The sequence below is a fragment of the Rhinoderma darwinii genome, chromosome 1 (genome assembly GCF_050947455.1).
Source record: "Rhinoderma darwinii isolate aRhiDar2 chromosome 1, aRhiDar2.hap1, whole genome shotgun sequence".
NCBI classification, from domain to species: domain Eukaryota; kingdom Metazoa; phylum Chordata; class Amphibia; order Anura; family Rhinodermatidae; genus Rhinoderma; species Rhinoderma darwinii.
In genome coordinates, this window is record NC_134687.1 from 666,681,318 (window position 1) to 666,707,486 (window position 26,169).

The 26,169-nt window shown below is 49.7% G+C and overlaps 1 protein-coding gene across 1 annotated transcript in view; it reads left to right on the plus strand.

Annotated features, from left to right (window-relative positions):
* Nucleotides 1–2,664: 2,664 nt before the first annotated feature.
* The window catches only part of LOC142664819 (uncharacterized), a 50,813-nt gene continuing 27,308 nt past the window's right edge, over nucleotides 2,665–26,169 (plus strand). The window contains 5 exon segments of the mRNA XM_075844169.1: nucleotides 2,665–2,868; nucleotides 7,633–7,754; nucleotides 16,742–16,896; nucleotides 18,492–18,677; nucleotides 18,762–18,885. Coding sequence (XP_075700284.1) covers nucleotides 16,774–16,896; nucleotides 18,492–18,677; nucleotides 18,762–18,885 — 433 coding nt within the window. The 5' untranslated portion in view covers nucleotides 2,665–2,868; nucleotides 7,633–7,754; nucleotides 16,742–16,773.

Below are 26,169 nucleotides of genomic sequence, written 5' to 3' on the forward strand. Positions count from 1 at the left end.
GAACTACAACTCCCAGCATTTCCAGACTGTTATTATGTCATATCAGAATACATTACAGGAGGAGATATAAGAGGAGAGAACTACAACTCCCAGCATGTCCAGACTGTTATTATGTGATATCAGAGGACATTACAGGAGGGGATATAAGAGGAGAGGACTACAACGCCCAGCATGTCCAGGCTGTTATTATGTGATATTAGAGGAAATTACAGGGATGAGGTATAAGAGGAGAGAACTACAACTCCCAGCATGTCCAGGCTGTTATTATGTGATATCAGAGGACATTACAGGAGGAGATATAAGAGGAGAGAACTACAACTCTAAGCATGTCCAGACTGTTGTTATGTGATATCAAAGGACATTACAGGAGGAGGTATAAGAGGAGAGAACTACAACTCCCAGCATGTCCAGACTATTATGTGATATCAGAGGACATTACAGGAGAAGATATAAGAGGAGAGGACTACAACTCCCAGCATGTCCAGACTTTTATTATGTGATATAGGAGGACATTAAAGGAGGAGATATAAGAGGAGAGGACTACAACTCCCAGCATGTCCAGACTGTTATTATGTGATATCAGAGGACATTACAGGAGGAGATATAAGAGGAGAGAACTACAACTCCCAGCATGTCCAGACTGTTATTATGTGATATCAGAGGACATTACAGGAGGAGATATAAGAGGAGAGGACTACAACTCCCAGCATGTCCAGACTGTTATTATGTGATATCAGAGGGCAATACAGGAGGAGATATAAGAGGAGAGAACTACAACTCCCAGCATGTCCAGACTGTTATTATGTGATATCAGATGACATTACAGGGGGAGATATAAGAGGAGAAAACTACAACTCTCAGCATGTCCAGGCTGTTATTATGTGATATCAGAGGACATTACTGGAGGAGGTATAAGAGGAGAGAACTACAACTCCCAGCATGTCCAGGCTGTTATTATGTGATATCAGAGGACATTACAGGAGGAGGTATAAGAGGAGAGGACTACAACTCCCAGCATGTCCAGACTGTTATTATGGGATATCAGAGGACATTACAGGAGGAGGTATAAGAGGAGAGAACTACAACTCCCAGCATGTCCAGGCTGTTATTATGTGATATCAGAGGACATTACAGGAGGAGGTATAAGAGGAGAGGACTACAACTCCCAGCATGTCCAGACTGTTATTATGGGATATCAGAGGACATTACAGGAGGAGGTATAAGAGGAGAGAACTACAACTCCCAGCATGTCCAGACTGTTATTATGGGATATCAGAGGGCATTACAGGAGGAGATATAAGAGGAGAGGACTACAACTCCCAGCATGTCCAGACTGTTATTATGTGATATCAGAGGAAATTACAGGAGGATATATAAGAGGAGAGGACTACAACTCCCAGCATGTCCAGACTGTTATTATGTGATATCAGAGGACATTACAGGAGGACATATAAGAGAGAACTACAACTCCCAGCATGTCCAGACTGTTATTATGTGATATCAGAGGACATTAGAGGAGGAGGTATAAGAGGAGAGGACTACAACTCCCAGCATGTCCAGGCTGTTATTATGTGATATCAGAGGACATTACTGGAGGAGATATAAGAGAGAACTACAACTCCCAGCATGTCCAGACTGTTATTATGTGATATCAGAGGACATTACAGGAGGAGATATAAGAGGAGAGAACTACAACTCCCAGCATGTCCAGACTGTTATTATGTGATATCAGAGGACATTACAGGAGGAGATATAAGAGGAGAGAACTACAACTCCCAGCATGTCCAGACTGTTATTATGTGATATCAGAGGACATTACAGGAGGATATATAAGAGGAGAGAACTACAACTCCCAGCATGTCCAGACTGTTATTATGTGATATTAGAGGACATTACAGGAGGAGATATAAGAGGAGAGAACTACAACTCCCAGCATGTCCAGGCTGTTATTCTGTGATATCAGAGGACATTACAGGAGGAGATATAAGGAGAGAACTACAACTCCCAGCATGTCCAGGCTGTTATTATGTGATATCAGAGGACATTTCAGGAGGAGATATAAGAGGAGAGAACTACAACTCCCAGCATGTCCAGGCTGTTATTATGTGATATCAGAGGACATTACAGGAGGAGATATAAGAGAGAACTACAACTCCCAGCATGTCCAGACTGTTATTATGTGATATCAGAGGACATTACAGGAGGAGATATAAGAGGAGAGGACTACAACTCCCAGCATTACTCTGGCTCCGCCTCTCACACAATTGCTGACAACCTATAGAAGAGAAAACAATCCATCACCTGATCTCAAGTCTCGTAGCTCCGCCCCTCAAATATCCCCGCCCATCATCCTGGTCACTATCTCCTCTTTACACTGTTGTAGAGCCCCGCCCCTCAAACACGTGATCATCTCTCTTTACTGATCAATTGAGCTCCGACCCCTCATGTACTGATCACATGATAGTGACGTCATCACAGCTCCTTTGTCTACTTCTCCGTTGCATTGCTTCAGCTCCGCCCCCTTTAGAAATGAATCACATGATGATGACGTCACCAGGACAGGTCCTTCATCCACCACCTATTAGCTGCACAGTTGAGCTCCGCCCCCTCCGGTGTTGATCACATGATGGTGACGTCATCACAGGTCCTTCAGACATAGTCCTATTACAGATACGTAGCAGGTCCTGGTCGGTGGAGGACTGGTAGTCACTGCTGTTGTGTTCTCTCTGTTATCAGTCAGTAGAAGATTTCCCATGATTCACAGCGGTGTATACAGAGGATATATATATATTACCTGCTAGTAAGCTGCATTCTCCCCTGTCTTACATTATTAGTAGAAGAAGACGCGGCGTGTGACTGCAGTGTAAGGTAAGATGACGTCACACGCGTTATATGTGAGGAGAGAGGCCGCCGGTGACATGTTATATGTGAGGAGAGAGGCTGCCGGTGACATGTTATATGTGAGGAGAGAGGCTGCCGGTGACGTGTTATATGTGAGGAGAGAGGCTGCCGGTGTTATGTTATATGTGAGGAGAGAGGCTGCCGGTGACGTGTTATATGTGAGGAGAGAGGCTGCCGGTGACGTGTTATATGTGAGGAGAGAGGCTGCCGGTGACATGTTATATGTGAGGAGAGAGGCTGCCGGTGACCGGTTATATGTGAGGAGAGAGGCTGCCGGTGACGTGTTATATGTGAGGAGAGAGGCTGCCGGTGACGTGTTATATGTGAGGAGAGAGGCTGCCGGTGACGTGTTATATGTGAGGAGAGAGGCTGCCGGTGACGTGTTATATGTGAGGAGAGAGGCTGCCGGTGACATGTTATATGTGAGGAGAGAGGCTGCCGGTGACGTGTTATATGTGAGGAGAGAGGCTGCCGGTGACATGTTATATGTGAGGAGAGAGGCTGCCGGTGACATGTTATATGTGAGGAGAGAGGCTGCCGGTGACGTGTTATATGTGAGGAGAGAGGCTGCCGGTGACGTGTTATATGTGAGGAGAGAGGCTGCCGGTGACGTGTTATATGTGAGGAGAGAGGCTGCCGGTGACATGTTATATGTGAGGAGAGAGGCTGCCGGTGACATGTTATATGTGAGGAGAGAGGCTGCCGGTGACGTGTTATATGTGAGGAGAGAGGCTGCCGGTGACGTGTTATATGTGAGGAGAGAGGCTGCCGGTGACATGTTATATGTGAGGAGAGAGGCTGCCGGTGACGTGTTATATGTGAGGAGAGAGGCTGCCGGTGACGTGTTATATGTGAGGAGAGAGGCTGCCGGTGACGTGTTATATGTGAGGAGAGAGGCTGCCGGTGACGTGTTATATGTGAGGAGAGAGGCTGCCGGTGACGTGTTATATGTGAGGAGAGAGGCTGCCGGTGACGTGTTATATGTGAGGAGAGAGGCTGCCGGTGACGTGTTATATGTGAGGAGAGAGGCTGCCGGTGACATGTTATATGTGAGGAGAGAGGCTGCCGGTGACGTGTTATATGTGAGGAGAGAGGCTGCCGGTGACGTGTTATATGTGAGGAGAGAGGCTGCCGGTGACGTGTTATATGTGAGGAGAGAGGCTGCCGGTGACGTGTTATATGTGAGGAGAGAGGCTGCCGGTGACACATGTTATATGTGAGGAGAGAGGCTGCCGGTGACGTGTTATATGTGAGGAGAGAGGCTGCCGGTGACGTGTTATATGTGAGGAGAGAGGCTGCCGGTGACGTGTTATATGTGAGGAGAGAGGCTGCCGGTGACATGTTATATGTGAGGAGAGAGGCTGCCGGTGACGTGTTATATGTGAGGAGAGAGGCTGCCGGTGACCTGTTATATGTGAGGAGAGAGGCTGCCGGTGACCTGTTATATGTGAGGAGAGAGGCTGCCGGTGACGTGTTATATGTGAGGAGAGAGGCTGCCGGTGACGTGTTATATGTGAGGAGAGAGGCTGCCGGTGACGTGTTATATGTGAGGAGAGAGGCTGCCGGTGACGTGTTATATGTGAGGAGAGAGGCTGCCGGTGACGTGTTATATGTGAGGAGAGAGGCTGCCGGTGACATGTTATATGTGAGGAGAGAGGCTGCCGGTGACATGTTATATGTGAGGAGAGAGGCTGCCGGTGACGTGTTATATGTGAGGAGAGAGGCTGCCGGTGACATGTTATATGTGAGGAGAGAGGCTGCCGGTGACGTGTTATATGTGAGGAGAGAGGCTGCCGGTGACGTGTTATATGTGAGGAGAGAGGCTGCCGGTGACGTGTTATATGTGAGGAGAGAGGCTGCCGGTGACGTGTTATATGTGAGGAGAGAGGCTGCCGGTGACGTGTTATATGTGAGGAGAGAGGCTGCCGGTGACGTGTTATATGTGAGGAGAGAGGCTGCCGGTGACGTGTTATATGTGAGGAGAGAGGCTGCCGGTGACGTGTTATATGTGAGGAGAGAGGCTGCCGGTGACGTGTTATATGTGAGGAGAGAGGCTGCCGGTGACGTGTTATATGTGAGGAGAGAGGCTGCCGGTGACGTGTTATATGTGAGGAGAGAGGCTGCCGGTGACGCGTTATATGTGAGGAGAGAGGCTGCCGGTGACATGTTATATGTGAGGAGAGAGGCTGCCGGTGACGTGTTATATGTGAGGAGAGAGGCTGCCGGTGACGTGTTATATGTGAGGAGAGAGGCTGCCGGTGACGTGTTATATGTGAGGAGAGAGGCTGCCGGTGACGTGTTATATGTGAGGAGAGAGGCTGCCGGTGACGTGTTATATGTGAGGAGAGAGGCTGCCGGTGACATGTTATATGTGAGGAGAGAGGCTGCCGGTGACGTGTTATATGTGAGGAGAGAGGCTGCCGGTGACATGTTATATGTGAGGAGAGAGGCTGCCGGTGACGTGTTATATGTGAGGAGAGAGGCTGCCGGTGACGTGTTATATGTGAGGAGAGAGGCTGCCGGTGACGTGTTATATGTGAGGAGAGAGGCTGCCGGTGACGTGTTATATGTGAGGAGAGAGGCTGCCGGTGACGTGTTATATGTGAGGAGAGAGGCTGCCGGTGACGTGTTATATGTGAGGAGAGAGGCTGCCGGTGACATGTTATATGTGAGGAGAGAGGCTGCCGGTGACGTGTTATATGTGAGGAGAGAGGCTGCCGGTGACGTGTTATATGTGAGGAGAGAGGCTGCCGGTGACGTGTTATATGTGAGGAGAGAGGCTGCCGGTGACGTGTTATATGTGAGGAGAGAGGCTGCCGGTGACGTGTTATATGTGAGGAGAGAGGCTGCCGGTGACGTGTTATATGTGAGGAGAGAGGCTGCCGGTGACGTGTTATATGTGAGGAGAGAGGCTGCCGGTGACGTGTTATATGTGAGGAGAGAGGCTGCCGGTGACGTGTTATATGTGAGGAGAGAGGCTGCCGGTGACGTGTTATATGTGAGGAGAGAGGCTGCCGGTGACGTGTTATATGTGAGGAGAGAGGCTGCCGGTGACGTGTTATATGTGAGGAGAGAGGCTGCCGGTGACGTGTTATATGTGAGGAGAGAGGCTGCCGGTGACGTGTTATATGTGAGGAGAGAGGCTGCCGGTGACGTGTTATATGTGAGGAGAGAGGCTGCCGGTGACGTGTTATATGTGAGGAGAGAGGCTGCCGGTGACGTGTTATATGTGAGGAGAGAGGCTGCCGGTGACGTGTTATATGTGAGGAGAGAGGCTGCCGGTGACGTGTTATATGTGGGGAGAGAGGCTGCCGGTGACGTGTTATATGTGGGGAGAGAGGCTGCCGGTGACGTGTTATATGTGAGGAGAGAGGCTGCCGGTGACGTGTTATATGTGAGGAGAGAGGCTGCCGGTGACGTGTTATATGTGAGGAGAGAGGCTGCCGGTGACGTGTTATATGTGAGGAGAGAGGCTGCCGGTGACGTGTTATATGTGAGGAGAGAGGCTGCCGGTGACGTGTTATATGTGAGGAGAGAGGCTGCCGGTGACGTGTTATATGTGAGGAGAGAGGCTGCCGGTGACGTGTTATATGGGAGGAGAGAGGCTGCCGGTGACGTGTTATATGTGAGGAGAGAGGCTGCCGGTGACGTGTTATATGGGAGGAGAGAGGCTGCCGGTGACGTGTTATATGTGAGGAGAGAGGCTGCCGGTGACGTGTTATATGTGAGGAGAGAGGCTGCCGGTGACGTGTTATATGTGAGGAGAGAGGCTGCCGGTGACGTGTTATATGTGAGGAGAGAGGCTGCCGGTGACGTGTTATATGTGAGGAGAGAGGCTGCCGGTGACGTGTTATATGTGAGGAGAGGCTGCCGGTGACGTGTTATATGTGAGGAGAGAGGCTGCCGGTGACGTGTTATATGTGAGGAGAGAGGCTGCCGGTGACGTGTTATATGTGAGGAGAGAGGCTGCCGGTGACGTGTTATATGTGAGGAGAGGCTGCCGGTGACGTGTTATATGTGAGGAGAGAGGCTGCCGGTGACGTGTTATATGTGAGGAGAGAGGCTGCCGGTGACGTGTTATATGTGAGGAGAGAGGCTGCCGGTGACGTGTTATATGTGAGGAGAGAGGCTGCCGGTGACGTGTTATATGTGAGGAGAGAGGCTGCCGGTGACGTGTTATATGTGAGGAGAGAGGCTGCCGGTGACGTGTTATATGTGAGGAGAGAGGCTGCCGGTGACGTGTTATATGTGAGGAGAGAGGCTGCCGGTGACGTGTTATATGTGAGGAGAGAGGCTGCCGGTGACGTGTTATATGTGAGGAGAGAGGCTGCCGGTGACGTGTTATATGTGAGGAGAGAGGCTGCCGGTGACGTGTTATATGTGAGGAGAGAGGCTGCCGGTGACGTGTTATATGTGAGGAGAGAGGCTGCCGGTGACGTGTTATATGTGAGGAGAGAGGCTGCCGGTGACGTGTTATATATAGCCTTTCTAATGGACATCTGGGCGTGTTTACTTGTTTTACTAGCTGGGCGTTGTGAATAGAAGTGTTTGTCAGCATCCTATGTCAGCATCATACACTTCTATTCACAACGCCCAGCTAGTAAAACAAGTAAGCACGCCCAGATGTCCATTAGAAAGGCTCATTTGCATAAATATAAAATTGCTCATAACTTGGCCAAAAATGATCGTTTTAAAAAAATAAATAAAATGTTCCTGTTATCTACATTGCAGCGCCGATCACATGCAATAGGAGATAGGGATTTGATAATCTGGTGACAGAGCCTCTTTACCTTCTGCCAGGTTATAAGCCTCAGCGAGCACCTCCAGCTCCGCTCCTTGGGATGAATGAGGAGGTGAGAGCGGTTTCTGGATGATTTACCTGGTGCCTCATATCCTGTCTCGTACATACTGTATATGATAAAGTATCTCACAATACCTCATATTGGGTGGAGACTACAGCACAGCTTACCCAGTGCCATATTTACCGTTCTGGAAGGGTCTGGAAACATCTATACAGAATAAGCTCAAAATTTAGGTTACTGTCCTACACATTTAATCTGGATTACTCATTGGGGTCTCATACACATTTAATCTGGATTACTCATTGGGGTCTCTTACACATTTTGTAATCCTCCTAGAACCAAATTCATTAATTCAAAACAAAACTGTACCTGCTCAGTCCCCTCACTACTCCCTCCTATTTGGACTCTGCGGATATAATGTAGCAGAGTTCAAAACTGCATATCTGAACATAATAAGGTTGGGCACCCTGTCTGGGGGCACTAGTTTGGCCCCCTGTAATACACAATAGTCTCCTGACAATTCAGCGTGTTCTTTTAGATACCTTGCACCCATTTACCTGTAAAACCTCACACATTTACAGAAATTACATTTAGGCAGCACTTTATATAGCACTTCCTATGCAAATGTAAAAACCAAAATAACAACTATAATTCTTTATCCAATAAAACAGACAATAATCTATCTGCTAATATTAATCACTGCAAACCAATAAACTATATGTGGGAGCAGGGAACAGTGGGGTACATACATCTCCAAGACCCCGTGTCTCACAATATCTGTGTTTTTAATTCATTTGAATTCAGTTCAAAACATTCGGGCATTAAATTTTATCACATCGTAAAACATAAATATGCAGCGTAACTTTTATCTTTTACGCAGACAAATTGTGACATGATATTTTACACACATACTTATGGAGAACAGCGCACGTGCAAAGATAAGAAACATTCCTAACCCCTGCAACCAGCGAGCGGCCTCCTCCTGTGTCACACACACAACCCCCCCTTCAGAACAATGCTTCCCTAAAATGACTCCAATGCAACCCTATACACAAAACACTAAACATGTTACACAATATAGATCTAAAATCACTGCAATATAGTGATCCCTTGTCTCATCAGTCCATGCTCTATATATAAGCTTATACCAGTCTGCTTTTCACACTGCACACGTTATATCACACACATGTTACTTTCCCCCTCCCTGTCACAATCTATATTCGTTCTCATCATCATCAATTCCTTATACGCAGCGCTCCGGATTCATTTTCTGTCTATTCACAAACAGCCATTGATTAACATCCACCTACATTTTTGAACAATCCACTCATTTGATGACCTATCTCATCCTCCCCACTCAGCCATTCACTCTGTGGGTTGTAGTCCGGGGATTTGCTACGTATGTTGCTGATTATTTCTTTAAGGGCCTCGGGTGTGCGCCAATATCAATGTCCTTGACTGTAATTTGTGTAGGTAGTTATACTACTAGAACACGTGGGTCATTCTTTGCTTTGGACACAGATTGTTATGTTACAATGGTAACATAAGTAAGTGAGTGCTAGCGTCTCCTAGGAAGGAGATGTGAGCCAGCATTTACAGATCCATGGCTGTGGCCGCCGGGGGGGGGGTGAGTAATCCCAGCGGTACACAGCTATGGACGCTACAGTGGGGAGGTGCTATAGGGTCATTATACTGTGTGGGGAGGTACCATGAGGTATTCTACTGTGTGGGGAGGCACTATAGGGGCATTATACTGTGTGTGGGGAGGTACTATTGGGCCATTATACTGTGAAAAAATTCACTTTGAGTGCTTCTTCACGCTCTCTTTTTTGGATATCTAACACATAAGGAGAGGTCACTCCTTTATTTTTGAAGCTTTGCAAAAGCCTAGTCAGGCATTTGTTCACAGTGCTGCCCCAATCCTTTGCTTTTTTTATACTGTGCGGGGGCAGTTCTGGGGAATTATACTGTGTAGGGAGGCACTATAGGGGCATTATACTGTGCGGGGGCAGATATGGGGCATTATACTGTATGGGGGAAGCAATAGGGGCATTATACTGGGTTGGGACCCACGCATATCTGTGTTTCACCCCCTGTTATAAGCTCCTAGCTACGCCTGTATTGGCCACTAATAGATGGTTCGGGTCACATGGCCCACCATCAGCAGCCATAGTTGGGCCTCAGCGACACACAGCAGCAGGATACCTAGAGCCCATCCCATCCCCCACCCGCTGTTTTTGATGTTGCAGGGACTTATTTTTGGAATGGGCATAGAAGTTTCCTCCCCCCTAAAGAGCGTATGTGGTCCAGGAGCTGCTGATGGGTGACACATAGATCTCCATAGACTGAAGTAGAGAAAGTATTCACCGAGCCCGATCCACACTGCTGCTAAGCAACCGTCCTAGTCTGATATATAGAGATAAATAACAGGTGAGGGACGGATACATGGGAATCCAGAATGGAGCACATGGGAGAGTTTAGTTTAGGCCGGAGTGTCCCTTTAACAGGATATTCCATAAATGTCTGATAGATGCGGGTCCCTCCTATGGGAACCCCACCTATGTAGAGAAGAGGGGTCCCCTGACCCACCTGGTGAAGTGGTCGCTGCGTCCAGGCAGAGAATGAATGTAGAGGGGGCCACGCTCATCTGTTTCCTTTACACCCGTAGAAGTGAATAGAACGAGTCGTACATGTGTGACCACTTCTTTTTTTAATTCTCTGCCTGCATCAGTCACCAGCAGCCCCCCAGGTCCACATAGCTACGGGTCCCCCCAGGTCCACATAGCTACGGGTCCCCCCAGGTCCACATAGCTACGGGTCCCCCCGGGTCCACATAGCTACGGGTCCCCCCGGGTCCACATAGCTACGGGTCCCCCCGGGTCCACATAGCTACGGGTCCCCCCGGGTCCACATAGCTACGGGTCCCCCCGGGTCCACATAGCTACGGGTCCCCCCGGGTCCACATAGCTACGGGTCCCCCCGGGTCCACATAGCTACGGGTCCCCCCGGGTCCACATAGCTACGGGTCCCCCCGGGTCCACATAGCTACGTGTCCCCCCAAGTCCACATAGCTACGGGTCCCCCCAGGTCCACATACAGGGAAGGAAATAAGTATTTGATCCCTTGCTGATTTTGTAAGTTTGCCCACTGTCAAAGACATGAACAGTCTAGAATTTTTAGGCTAGGTTACTTTTACCAGTGAGAGATAGATTATATTTTAAAAAAAACAGGAAATCACATTGTCAAAATTATATATATTTATTTGCATTGTGCACAGAGAAATAAGTATTTGATCCCTTTGGCAATCAAGACTTAATACTTGGTGGCAAAACCCTTGTTGGCAAGCACAGCAGTCAGACGTTTTTTGTAGTTGATGATGAGGTTTGCACACATGTTAGATGGAATTTTGGCCCACTCCTCTGTGCAGATCATCTGTAAATCATTAAGATTTCGAGGCTGTCGCTTGGCAACTCGGATCTCCAGCTCCCTCCATAAGTTTTCGATGGGATTAAGGTCTGGAGACTGGCTAGGCCACTCCATGACCTTAATGTGCTTCTTGTTGAGCCACTCCTTTGTTGCCTTGGCTGTATGTTTCGGGGCATTGTCGTGCTGGAAGACCCAGCTTCGAGCCATTTTTAATGTCCTGGTGGAGGGACGGAGGTTGTCACTCAGGATTTGACGGTACATGGCTCCATCCATTCTCCCATTGATGCGGTGAAGTAGTCCTGTGCCCTTAGCAGAGAAACACCCCCAAAACATAAAGTTTCCACCTCCATTCTTGACAGTGGGGACGGTGTTCTTTGGGTCATAGGCAGCATTTCTCTTCCTCCAAACACAGCAAGTTGAGTTAATGACAAAGAGCTCAATTTTAGTCTCATCTGACCACAGCACCTTCTCCCAATCACTCTCAATCATCCAGATGTTCATTTGCTATCTTCAGACGGGCCTGTACATGTGCCTTCTTGAGCAGGGGGACCTTGCGGGCACTGCAGGATTTTAATCCATTACGGTGCAATGTGTTACCAATGGTTTTCTTGGTGACTGTGGTCCCAGCTGCCTTGAGATCATTAACAAGTTCCCCCCGTGTAGTTTTCGGCTGAGCTCTCACCTTCCTCAGGATCAAGGATACCCCACGAGGTGAGATTTTGCATGGAGCCCAGATCGATGTCGATTGACAGTCATTTTGTATGTCTTCCATTTTCTTACTATTGCACCAACAGTTGTCTCCTTCTCACCCAGCGTCTTACTTATGGTTTTGTAGCCCATTCCAGCCTTGTGCAGGTCTATGATCTTGTCCCTGACATCCTTAGAAAGCTCTTTGGTCTTGCCCATGTTGTAGAGGTTAGAGTCAGACTGATTAATTGAGTCTGTGGACTGGAGTCTTTTATACAGGTGACCATTTAAGACAGCTGTCTTTAATGCAGGCACCAAGTTGATTTGGAGCGAGTAACTGGTCTGGAGGAGGCTGAACTCTTAAGTTGGTAGGGGGTCACATACTTATTTCTCTGTGCACAATGCAAATAAATAGAGATCATTTTGACAATGTGATTTTCTTTTTTATATAATCTATCTCTCACTGGTAAAATTAACCTAGCCTAAAAATTCTAGACTGTTCATGTCTTTGACAGTGGGCAAACTTACAAAATCAGCAAGGGATCAAATACTTATTTCCTTCACTGTAGCTACGGGTCCCCCCTCGTCCACATAGCTACGGGTCCCCCCTCGTCCACATGGCTACGGGTCCCCCCTCGTCCACATGGCTACGGGTCCCCCCTCGTCCACATGGCTACGGGTCCCCCCTCGTCCACATGGCTACGGGTCCCCCCTCGTCCACATGGCTACGGGTCCCCCCTCGTCCACATGGCTACGGGTCCCCCCTCGTCCACATGGCTACGGGTCCCCCCTCGTCCACATGGCTACGGGTCCCCCCTCGTCCACATGGCTACGGGTCCCCCCTCGTCCACATGGCTACGGGTCCCCCCTCGTCCACATGGCTACGGGTCCCCCCTCGTCCACATGGCTACGGGTCCCCCCTCGTCCACATGGCTACGGGTCCCCCCTCGTCCACATGGCTACGGGTCCCCCCTCGTCCACATGGCTACGGGTCCCCCCTCGTCCACATGGCTACGGGTCCCCCCTCGTCCACATGGCTACGGGTCCCCCCTCGTCCACATGGCTACGGGTCCCCCCTCGTCCACATGGCTACGGGTCCCCCCTCGTCCACATGGCTACGGGTCCCCCCTCGTCCACATGGCTACGGGTCCCCCCTCGTCCACATGGCTACGGGTCCCCCCTCGTCCACATGGCTACGGGTCCCCCCTCGTCCACATGGCTACGGGTCCCCCCTCGTCCACATGGCTACGGGTCCCCCCTCGTCCACATGGCTACGGGTCCCCCCTCGTCCACATGGCTACGGGTCCCCCCTCGTCCACATGGCTACGGGTCCCCCCTCGTCCACATGGCTACGGGTCCCCCCTCGTCCACATGGCTACGGGTCCCCCCTCGTCCACATGGCTACGGGTCCCCCCTCGTCCACATGGCTACGGGTCCCCCCTCGTCCACATGGCTACGGGTCCCCCCTCGTCCACATGGCTACGGGTCCCCCCTCGTCCACATGGCTACGGGTCCCCCCTCGTCCACATGGCTACGGGTCCCCCCTCGTCCACATGGCTACGGGTCCCCCCTCGTCCACATGGCTACGGGTCCCCCCTCGTCCACATGGCTACGGGTCCCCCCTCGTCCACATGGCTACGGGTCCCCCCTCGTCCACATGGCTACGGGTCCCCCCTCGTCCACATGGCTACGGGTCCCCCCTCGTCCACATGGCTACGGGTCCCCCCTCGTCCACATGGCTACGGGTCCCCCCTCGTCCACATGGCTACGGGTCCCCCCTCGTCCACATGGCTACGGGTCCCCCCTCGTCCACATGGCTACGGGTCCCCCCTCGTCCACATGGCTACGGGTCCCCCCTCGTCCACATGGCTACGGGTCCCCCCTCGTCCACATGGCTACGGGTCCCCCCTCGTCCACATGGCTACGGGTCCCCCCTCGTCCACATGGCTACGGGTCCCCCCTCGTCCACATGGCTACGGGTCCCCCCTCGTCCACATGGCTACGGGTCCCCCCTCGTCCACATGGCTACGGGTCCCCCCTCGTCCACATGGCTACGGGTCCCCCCTCGTCCACATGGCTACGGGTCCCCCCTCGTCCACATGGCTACGGGTCCCCCCTCGTCCACATGGCTACGGGTCCCCCCTCGTCCACATGGCTACGGGTCCCCCCTCGTCCACATGGCTACGGGTCCCCCCTCGTCCACATGGCTACGGGTCCCCCCTCGTCCACATGGCTACGGGTCCCCCCTCGTCCACATGGCTACGGGTCCCCCCTCGTCCACATGGCTACGGGTCCCCCCTCGTCCACATGGCTACGGGTCCCCCCTCGTCCACATGGCTACGGGTCCCCCCTCGTCCACATGGCTACGGGTCCCCCCTCGTCCACATGGCTACGGGTCCCCCCTCGTCCACATGGCTACGGGTCCCCCCTCGTCCACATGGCTACGGGTCCCCCCTCGTCCACATGGCTACGGGTCCCCCCTCGTCCACATGGCTACGGGTCCCCCCTCGTCCACATGGCTACGGGTCCCCCCTCGTCCACATGGCTACGGGTCCCCCCTCGTCCACATGGCTACGGGTCCCCCCTCGTCCACATGGCTACGGGTCCCCCCTCGTCCACATGGCTACGGGTCCCCCCTCGTCCACATGGCTACGGGTCCCCCCTCGTCCACATGGCTACGGGTCCCCCCTCGTCCACATGGCTACGGGTCCCCCCTCGTCCACATGGCTACGGGTCCCCCCTCGTCCACATGGCTACGGGTCCCCCCTCGTCCACATGGCTACGGGTCCCCCCTCGTCCACATGGCTACGGGTCCCCCCTCGTCCACATGGCTACGGGTCCCCCCTCGTCCACATGGCTACGGGTCCCCCCTCGTCCACATGGCTACGGGTCCCCCCTCGTCCACATGGCTACGGGTCCCCCCTCGTCCACATGGCTACGGGTCCCCCCTCGTCCACATGGCTACGGGTCCCCCCTCGTCCACATGGCTACGGGTCCCCCCTCGTCCACATGGCTACGGGTCCCCCCTCGTCCACATGGCTACGGGTCCCCCCTCGTCCACATGGCTACGGGTCCCCCCTCGTCCACATGGCTACGGGTCCCCCCTCGTCCACATGGCTACGGGTCCCCCCTCGTCCACATGGCTACGGGTCCCCCCTCGTCCACATGGCTACGGGTCCCCCCTCGTCCACATGGCTACGGGTCCCCCCTCGTCCACATGGCTACGGGTCCCCCCTCGTCCACATGGCTACGGGTCCCCCCTCGTCCACATGGCTACGGGTCCCCCCTCGTCCACATGGCTACGGGTCCCCCCTCGTCCACATGGCTACGGGTCCCCCCTCGTCCACATGGCTACGGGTCCCCCCTCGTCCACATGGCTACGGGTCCCCCCTCGTCCACATGGCTACGGGTCCCCCCTCGTCCACATGGCTACGGGTCCCCCCTCGTCCACATGGCTACGGGTCCCCCCTCGTCCACATGGCTACGGGTCCCCCCTCGTCCACATGGCTACGGGTCCCCCCTCGTCCACATGGCTACGGGTCCCCCCTCGTCCACATGGCTACGGGTCCCCCCTCGTCCACATGGCTACGGGTCCCCCCTCGTCCACATGGCTACGGGTCCCCCCTCGTCCACATGGCTACGGGTCCCCCCTCGTCCACATGGCTACGGGTCCCCCCTCGTCCACATGGCTACGGGTCCCCCCTCGTCCACATGGCTACGGGTCCCCCCTCGTCCACATGGCTACGGGTCCCCCCTCGTCCACATGGCTACGGGTCCCCCCTCGTCCACATGGCTACGGGTCCCCCCTCGTCCACATGGCTACGGGTCCCCCCTCGTCCACATGGCTACGGGTCCCCCCTCGTCCACATGGCTACGGGTCCCCCCTCGTCCACATGGCTACGGGTCCCCCCTCGTCCACATGGCTACGGGTCCCCCCTCGTCCACATGGCTACGGGTCCCCCCTCGTCCACATGGCTACGGGTCCCCCCTCGTCCACATGGCTACGGGTCCCCCCTCGTCCACATGGCTACGGGTCCCCCCTCGTCCACATGGCTACGGGTCCCCCCTCGTCCACATGGCTACGGGTCCCCCCTCGTCCACATGGCTACGGGTCCCCCCTCGTCCACATGGCTACGGGTCCCCCCTCGTCCACATGGCTACGGGTCCCCCCTCGTCCACATGGCTACGGGTCCCCCCTCGTCCACATGGCTACGGGTCCCCCCTCGTCCACATGGCTACGGGTCCCCCCTCGTCCACATGGCTACGGGTCCCCCCTCGTCCACATGGCTACGGGTCCCCCCTCGTCCACATGGCTACGGGTCCCCCCTCGTCCACATGGCTACGGGTCCCCCCTCGTCCACATGGCTACGGGTCCCCCCTCGTCCACATGGCTACGGGTCCCCCCTCGTCCACATGGCTACGGGTCCCCCCTCGTCCACATGGCTACGGGTCCCCCCTCGTCCACATGGCTACGGGTCCCCCCTCGTCCACATGGCTACGGGTCCCCCCTCGTCCACATGGCTACGGGTCCCCCCTCGTCCACATGGCTACGGGTCCCCCCTCGTCCACATGGCTACGGGTCCCCCCTCGTCCACATGGCTACGGGTCCCCCCTCGTCCACATGGCTACGGGTCCCCCCTCGTCCACATGGCTACGGGTCCCCCCTCGTCCACATGGCTACGGGTCCCCCCTCGTCCACATGGCTACGGGTCCCCCCTCGTCCACATGGCTACGGGTCCCCCCTCTGGGACCTGGACCTATCATCAATCAGTCATTTATGATATATCCTGTAGATAATTGTCGGTGTAGGTCATGCCCCTTTATGCCATGTGGTGGAGGCTCGGAGAACCGGTTTCTCTCAATAAGTTAGGTTCTGTATTTCCCACATGACGTTGTCCCCTGTATGAATCTCTCTTCTCATATAGACGCCTGCAGTACTACAACCTCCAGTGGATCCATGTTCTCATCCAGAACGTTCCTTCTCCTGAAAGACCCACCAATGATCGACAAGGACAGCAATGAGATGACCACAAGAATATTAAACTTCACCCTGGAGATCATCTACCTGCTGAGCGGAGAGGTAAATGTTTCTATATTTCTATGTTCTTTATTGTATTATGTAACAAGTCACACATAAGAGGAAGAAGCCAGTGTCCTGTATACCATCTACGAGACCTTCCAAGTGACGGGAAGAAGTGAAGATCAGCCAGCAATATGGTCCGTTATGTGTCATGGTAATAGTAATGTAGGGTAATGAGAATAGTAAGTAGTCTCGTTGTAACCAGGAGGAGAAGGACCACAGGGACCAGGAGGAGAAGGACCACAGGGACCAGGAGGAGAAGGACCACAGGAACCAGGAGAATCACATGGCTGGAGTCTGTCCTGGAGACGAGGATTTCTACCACTAGTCTGACATCTATATAGAAACACAGAAGATGACGGCAGGAGGAGAATCACATGGCCGGAGTCTGTCCTGGAGACGAGGGTTTCTACCACTAGTCTGACCTCTATATAGAAACATAGAAGATGACGGCAGGAGGAGAATCACATGGCCGGAGTCTGTCCTGGAGACGAGGGTTTCTACCACTAGTCTGACCTCTATATAGAAACATAGAAGATGACGGCAGGAGGAGAATCACATGACCGGAGTCTGTCCTGGAGATGAGGATTTCTACCACTAGTCTGACATCTATATAGAAACATAGAAGATGACGGCAGGAGGAGAATCACATAACCGGAGTCTGTCCTGGAGACGAGGATTTCTACCACTAGTCTGACATCTATATAGAAACATAGAAGATGACGGCAGGAGGAGAATCACATGGCCGGAGTCTGTCCTGGAGATGAGGATTTCTACCACTAGTCTGACATCTATATAGAAACATAGAAGATGACGGCAGGAGGAGAATCACATGGCCGGAGTCTGTCCTGGAGATGAGGATTTCTACCACTAGTCTGACATCTATATAGAAACATAGAAGATGACGGCAGGAGGAGAATCACATGGCCGGAGTCTGTCCTGGAGATGAGGATTTCTACCACTAGTCTGACATCTATATAGAAACATAGAAGATGCCGGCAGGAGGAGAATCACATGGCCGGAGTCTGTCCTGGAGATGAGGATTTCTACCACTAGTCTGACATCTATATAGAAACATAGAAGATGACGGCAGGAGGAGAATCACATGGCCGGAGTCTGTCCTGGAGACGAGGATTTCTACCACTAGTCTGACATCTATATAGAAACATAGAAGATGACGGCAGGGGAATCACATGGCTGTAGTCTGTCCTGGAGACGAGGATTTCTACCACTAGTCTGACATCTATATAGAAACATAGAAGATGACGGCAGGAGGAGAATCACATGGCCAGAGTCTGTCCTGAAGACGAGGATTTCTACCACTAGTCTGACCTACTATATAGAAACATAGAAGATGGCGGCAGGAGGAGAATCACATGGTCCATCTAGTTGACCTTTATATTTCCTACTTATGTTTCTCTTAGGTTAGATTTAGGATTACACCGGGCAGGTTTACATTTATGATCTTGCACCACATTAATGTCAGATCGTGTTCTTGTGTTTTTAGTTTCTTTCCTCCTGTAACATATAAAGGTTTCCATCACGTCCCATTTTCCTTTTAAGGTTCTCTCTTTTTCTTTTTTCCCCATACACAGGAATACACAATAGTGAAGAAGACATGGGGTGACTGTGTGGCCCCCAGCAGTCATGAGTCAGGAGGATGGAGCAGGAGCCGGACCCCCATCACAGAGCCTCCTCCTCACTCCCGGATACATGAGAAGAACAATAAGCAGAAGATCCTAGAACTTCTCCACAAGATGACTGAGCTGCTGACTGGAGAGGTGACACTTCTGGGAATACTGGGAAATTATACAGTATCGGCACTGGGGGAGTCTTGGTAATGACAGTATCATTGTGTGTGTCAGGTTCCTATAAGGTGTCAGGACGTCGCTGTTTATTTCTCCATGGAGGAGTGGGAGTATGTAGAAGAACACAAAGATCTGTACAAGGATGTCATGATGGGGGACTACCGGCCTCTCACATCACAAGGTAAAACGATCTATAAATAATATCTGTCATTTCAGGTGACGTCTCAGAATAATCTACTATGTGTGTGTACATGAGTAAGTACACTATTTCTGGCTATTATATGATTTCTATATTTCATTTATCAGTTTTCCCCTCTGCAGTCTCTATATCGAATTGTCATTTGTCCCTGAACTCAAGATGGTTCTCACTAGCTGCTATGATGTCTTCCTTACACAGCACATACAGGGAAGGAGACCCTCAGCAGCAAAATCAGCATGGAGGACATTATACAGCAGTAATGAGAAGTGTTACTATGGATCTAGTTTTAGGTTGAGATAGTTGAACCTGACTAGACCCAGCAGCGTAGAGGACTTTATACAGCAGTAATGAGCAGTGTAGCTGTGACTTCCAGCACTGGGGTGAGCGAAAACACTTGCTGGAAGCAGCATGGTGGACATTATACGGCAGTGATGAGCAGTGTAGCTGTGACTCCCAGCACTGGGGTGAGAGAGAGCACTTACTGGAAACAGCATATAGTACATTATACAGCAGTGATAAGCAGTGTAGCTGTGACTCCCAGCGCTGGGGTGAGAGAGCAATTACTGGAAGCAGCATGGAGGACATTATGCAGCAGTGATGAGCAGTGTAGCTGTGACTCCCAGCACTGGGGTGAGAGAAAACACTTACTGCAAGCAGCATGGAGGACATTATACAGCAGTGTTGAGCAGTGTAGCTGTGACTCCCAGCACTGGGGTGAGAGAGAACACTTACTGGAAGCAGCATGGAGGATATTATACAGCAGTGATGAGCAGTGTAGCTGTGACTCCCAGCACTGGGGTGAGAGAGAACACTTACTGGAAGCAGCATGGAGGATATTATACAGCAGTGATGAGCAGTGTAGCTGTGACTCCCAGTGTCAGGGCAAACTTCCTTTTTCCTGTTATTTCACACCGAATAGCCACCTCTGTAAATTGGAAACTGAGGGCAATCGTGGAAGAAGTATACCAGGCAGACAAATGTTGGTACAGATCCTCCCTCAGTGAAGTAGGAAGTGAAGACTAAACTTTATTGAACAAAGAAACACAAAAGTCTTCTCCCTAGAGATGTGGGACGTGCTTAAGCCCCATTGGCTCTATTCAGCTGTAAATCCATCTGTACACTCCTCTTGCATTTCAGGGGCGGTGTCTTCCATAGGCCTGTTCCTCATACAGCCTCCATTGTTCCATGGATGCAATTTCTTTGTGAATTATACTGAGAGATACATACACACACTATATATATATATATATATATATATATATATATATATATATATATATATATATATATTATGTGTGTGTGTATAAAAATTTTCAAACAATATACATGGTAATGATCCCTGACAGTCCCCCCATAAAATATTATTACTCTATCCCTGAGTCTTTATGAATACAAAGACTCCAGAGGGTTAGGTGCTACTGTAGGGTATTTGATGCACCTCCAATATGTAAAATAGGCAAGCTTCATAAATATTGAGCAAACTTCATTAGAACCAAAAAGCCAGAAAGCCACAAAATTAATGAAAAAGTATAAATAGTTTATTGGACATACAACACAAAAATTGCAATTAAAATACAAGGAGATCTAAAAAAGAAGAACATTGTGGGATATGACGTCAGTGGATTAAGGGTATCCTGCAATACTACTCTAACTTAGCATGATTGTATATAACAAATGTACGTATTTATGTCATTAGTTCCTAAGTGATGTAAAGGACATCTATAGAACAGTCCTTCAGGGTTGCACTCGGGTGTGATGGTATACAAGTGCATAAAGTACATCATACACTTGGTGAAGACAAGTTACCCGGGGTCATAGGGTTATGAGCCCTGTACTGCCCAGATGAAAAATGGGTAAAGAAGGAACCGTCTTAGGGAGCTACAACCAGCCAGAAAGAAGAGATAGAGTAGAAATGAAAGAAATGTACATGTGGGTCCACAGGGATCCACTAAGGATATAGTTGCTTTGTGAGGTAGGCTTACCCATAGAAGTCGAAGTATGTGTTCCCACACTGCAGCCTGCAGTGATAACGCCCCGACGCGCGTTTCGCCAAACTGGCTTCCTCAGGGGATAATGCGTGTTCTATAGATGTCCTTTACATCACTTAGGAACTAATGACATAAATACGTACATTTGTTATATACAATCATGCTAAGTTAGAGTAGTATTGCAGGATACCCTTAATCCACTGACGTCATATCCCACACTGTTCTTCTTTTTTAGATCTCCTTGTATTTTAATTGCAATTTTTGTGTTGTATGTCCAATAAACTATTTATACTTTTTCATTAATTTTGTGGCTTTCTGGCTTTTTGGCTCTCTATCCCTGAGTCTTGCCTAGCAACCTACCACTGACCACTCGAACCAGGCGGGTAGGGGTTTTGGATTTCTTCACCAGCTTGAGACGAGCTACTCCTTATGAGTAACCCTCCCCCCCCCCCCCCCCCCTTTGTACCTGGACTTCCAAGGTTTTGGAGTGGTCCTAACTTTCCCTATTCTCCTCGGGATACAGGATGTTTGTCTTTAAAGGGACTGTCGGTGTCACCTCGGCTATTTGTGTAGACCTAGTGGGCACAGTCTGTTCTACTGCTTTCGTCATCATTTTCCTGATACAAGGGAAAACACAGCACACAAGGACAGAGAATAGTATTAAAAAGACCACTATCACTACTCCTATTTGTGCTAATATTTTCTGCCCTCCAGTCATCCATGAAAAATACTGGCCCCATGGGTCGGTAATACCCGAGTTCCTTTTCAACTCCTGAGATAAGCTCTCCAACTTATGTATGGCCATTGTGACTTTCCCTTTGGGCCCGGTGTTGTTGGGGATATATGTACAGCAGGTTGTCCCTATCATTCTGCATACCCCACCTTTTTTCAGCCAATATCATATCAAGAGCCATTCTATTCTGGAATGTCATAGTTGAGGTTGGCCCTAGTTGGTCGGCTAACCCTTGTAAAGCATCTCGGGTATAATTTACAAACCGCTGCTGGTTGTAATATATATAATTAATCGAGTCTACATTTTTATTAACCGTAACTCTTTCTGCGGTGGTAAGATCCTTTTATTGGTTCTTCATCTGAATCTTCGCCAAGAATGTGGAAAGGCATAATTGCTTCAGCCAATGCCCACTCTCCTTTCCATTGCCCCTCAAGTCTGGTTCTGATTTTCATATCCCCACAAATCCAGTATATATCGCCCAAAGACTGCACCTGATTCTGAGTGATAGATACATTTAATAAGCTGTACTTTGAACAGTACCCTTCCGGAAAGTTCCCTAGGAGCCGGCCATTCCCTCCTGTATTGGTGTAACATGTGTAGTCGCCTTTGTAAATGGTAAGTCCCTGGGCTTGTTTGGGTGTCGTGGTGACTGGGGTATTCCTTTTTCCAGGACTCGCATACTGTGTGGTCTAATGTTATATTGGTGTATAGGCTTAGGAAACATTCTTCAGCAGCGTCAGGAATATTAAGTGGTACTATCCCCAGGTGTGGCCGGGCTCCTGCACACACATAGCAGTTGGACTTATTCACTTTCCGTGTGATGTATTGTACCCACTCTAACCAGACATTATGGTTCCCAAATCCGGTTTCTATGGCCATAGTGTCTTCCAATCCCGGGTCAGCCACGGCCATCATATTTTTATGCACCTGTATTTGGGATCGCAACATGTTTATCAGTCTCTCTGGGTTCAACTTTCTCCATTCTCGGGAGTCTACCATATCTTTTAGTTTGAATTTTCCCATTTCTCTGTTTACTCCCCCATAGGTCCCTAATATGTATGTGTCTTGGTCTGTTTTACTAGGGTTTTCTATGGTGAGGATCAAGCCTAATCCTGACAGACCACAGGCTTTCCTTGATAACGTCATTCTAGTTAGAAGTGACTTCCCATTAATGTCTTTCTTCTCTAAGGCACTCTGTGGGCGATAGCCACAATGGTTCCCCGTGTTCCAGCCCACCGCCCCCCAGGACGTACAACGATTGCCGTAATAATTGTCTGTTACACATATATATTGAGTGCCTCGATCACACAGGTGATAAGCATTCCAATATCCGCATGTTTGTTTGATACAACCATGTTTGTTTTTGAAGGATGTTACAGACTCAAATTCAAACTGGTATGTAGCTACATGTGTACTAGAAGAATTATACCAAAAGGTGGTCACCCATCAGCCTGGGTGATTGCTACATGTTCCCCCTCAACACTCTGTGCAATAACACAAAAAAGGATAAGGATGTATATGGTGATAGTCATTCTTTGGAAGAGACCCTCTTGCAGTGCGAGGCGTGGATCCATGTCGGCCTTCCTTCCAGCTTAACTGCAGTGGGGAGATCATGAGGACCTGGTATGGACCCTCGAATCTGTCTTCTAAGGCCCCTCTGACGTGTCTTTTCACCAGTACACAGTCTCCTGGTTGTAGCTTGTGGGACAGAATCTGGAATGGAAGAAAACACTGCAGCATGTGTTACTGTCAACTCTTTACTGAGGGAAATGACAAAATAAACAAGACTATAATTTCCTAGACTAAGCTGTTTTGGGTAGTAACATCCCATTCTGGGAGGACCCCCAAAGAGGACTTCATATGGGGTGAGTCTTGTTGGCTGTTTGGGGGTATTTCTAACCGAAGCAATGGGCAATAATTCGGGCCATGGCAAGGACAGTTCTTTAGTGGCTTTAAGAATTTTACTTTTCAGAGCACCGTTCATCCTTTCCACTTTGCCACTGCTTTGAGGGTGGTACGGGTTGTGTAGTCCGAGATCTGCACCCACCATCTTCCAAATGTCTCTGGTCACATGTGCAATAAATGCTGGTCCCTGATCACTTTCTATGAATTCAGGGATACCGAATCTGCAGACTAACTCTGTCAGCAGTCTCTTCACCGTGGTTATTGCTCTCATGTTGGACACCGGGTAAGCTTCAGGCCATCCTGAGAACATGTCCACCACCACCAGGACATATTCATACCTTCCACTCTTTGGTATTTGCATATGGTCTATCTGTATCCTTTGAAACGGGTACAATAGTCTTGCCAAGTGTTTCTTTGGAGTGGTCTCCGTTCTTCCTGGATTGCAGGTATTGCAGATTTCACAGCTTTGGGTGTATTGCTTAGCTTGTATGGAAATTCCGGGTACTACGTATAGTTTGTTTATGGCAGCAATCATCTGATTCTTCCCTCTGTGTACTATTCCGTGGGCCCATTGTATTGTAGATGGGTAAAGTGCTCTGGGTAGACATATTCTGTTCCCTTTTCTCCAGAGTTAATCCTGAAACGATTGTATCGCCCTTGTTCTGAGCCATTCTTCTCTCTCGTGGGTCGGGGCTTGTTTTTGGAATTCCTGGACGGTCTTGACTCCTGGATTATCCATTTTCTCCCTCTCCTGCTCTTCTTCTTCTTTCCTTTTACCCCTCCTCGTCATTACGTACACACCTGCCTCCTTTCGAGGTCCTATGGCTGCTTGCTTAGCCTCTTGATCCGCAAACTGATTTCCTTGGACTTCTGCCGTATGGGTTTTCCCATGTGCTTTAACTTTGATTACTGCCACTTGCAGGGGGAGCTGGAGGGCCTCCAGTAAATTCTCCACCGCCTCTGCATTCTTGATAGGAGATCCGGTGGCTGTCTTGTAGCCCCGCATGACCCATATCTGACCAAAATCATGCGCCACCCCGAATGCATTTCTAGAGTCAGTATAGATATTGACGGTTCGTCCTTCTGCATGTCACGTTTTCTGTCCCGAAATGGAGAAATTTACCTCCAGGATTAATATCTGGCGCAGATTTATAGATGACATATTGCTCATCTGGAATGGCTAATCTAGGGAACTTGAAGAATTCGTAGAGGTGTTGAACACCAACAACTTTAACCTCAAATTGACCTTAACATATGACCATCAGTCTATCCCCTTTTTGGATGTTAGGCTTTTTGCCAACGAGCGGGGCATAATTGAGACAGATCTTTACCGCAAAAAAACAGCCACCAATAGCCTTCTGGATGCCACAAGTGCTCACTCCATTAACACCATCAGAGGCATTCCAAAGGGAGAATTCCTGAGGCTCAGACGAAACTGTTCCACCTTCCAGCTCTTTAAGACTCGGGCAACAGAGTTGAAGAACAGACTGTCATGTAGGAACTACAGTAAAAGGAACATCAAGAAAGCTTACAACTGGGCGCTGAGGACAGATCGGGAAACCCTGCTGACCCCAAAAATAAAGACTGACACAGAACGATCTCAACCACGATTTGTCACTGATTTTAATGACAGTTGGGATGAAATGACACTCATTCTAAACCGTCACTGGAACATCTTACTGAGTGACCCAGTACTCAATAACCTTCTTACCAGTAGGGTCTCTCTGGGATATAGAAAATGTAAGACCATATCAAACGTTCTGGTCCAGAGTCATTTTTCAAGAATAAGCAAGAATAGGCCAGTGCTCAATCCTGGTTTCTACCCATGTAAAATGTGCAGAGCCTGTCGGGTACTAGTGGACAAGCGAGAGTTTACAGATGCCTTTGGTATCGTCCACCGGATCTCTGACCATATGAGATGTTCTACCCCTGGAGTAATTTATTGTCTCGAATGCCCATGCGGTCTCAAATATATTGGGAAAACCAAGAGAGAACTGCGCACACGGATCCGTGAGCATATTAACTCTATAATTAATTTTGCAAAAAATGAGCAGGACTTCAGGATCAAAAATAAGCCATTTAATCCAACCCCTATAGCCAGACATTTCGGGAATGTACACAATTCCAATTGGACAACCCTCAAAGGCTGGGCCTTGTGCGAAATACACCTGGGCATCAGAAGGGGCAATTTAGATCAAGCACTCTTGAAAAAGGAAAGTGAATGAATGGATTTTCAACATGAAAACAGTGAGTCCATTTGGACTTAATGAAAATTTTGGCTTTGGATGTTTTCTGTAATAGATCTATATCAGTATATACTTTCTCCAACATGTACATATCTCTCCTTTGATGTATGAAGAATTTTATTTATGTGTTTTCACTCATTTTATATACATATATATATATTTTCCATCCTCCTCGCTGTCCGATTTATACCATTATTACCATTATAGGATTTACATGCCATTTATTATGTAATCTATTTTATTTTGAAAATTTAAAATAAAAATAAAAATGACAGTTTCTTTAGAAAGTAAAAATTAAACAAATATCCTCTTTATTTTTTTTTTTTTTTTTAATTTTTATTAATTTTTTTTCATTTTTTTCATTTTCTTTAATTTGGTTATAGCTTTTTGCTAT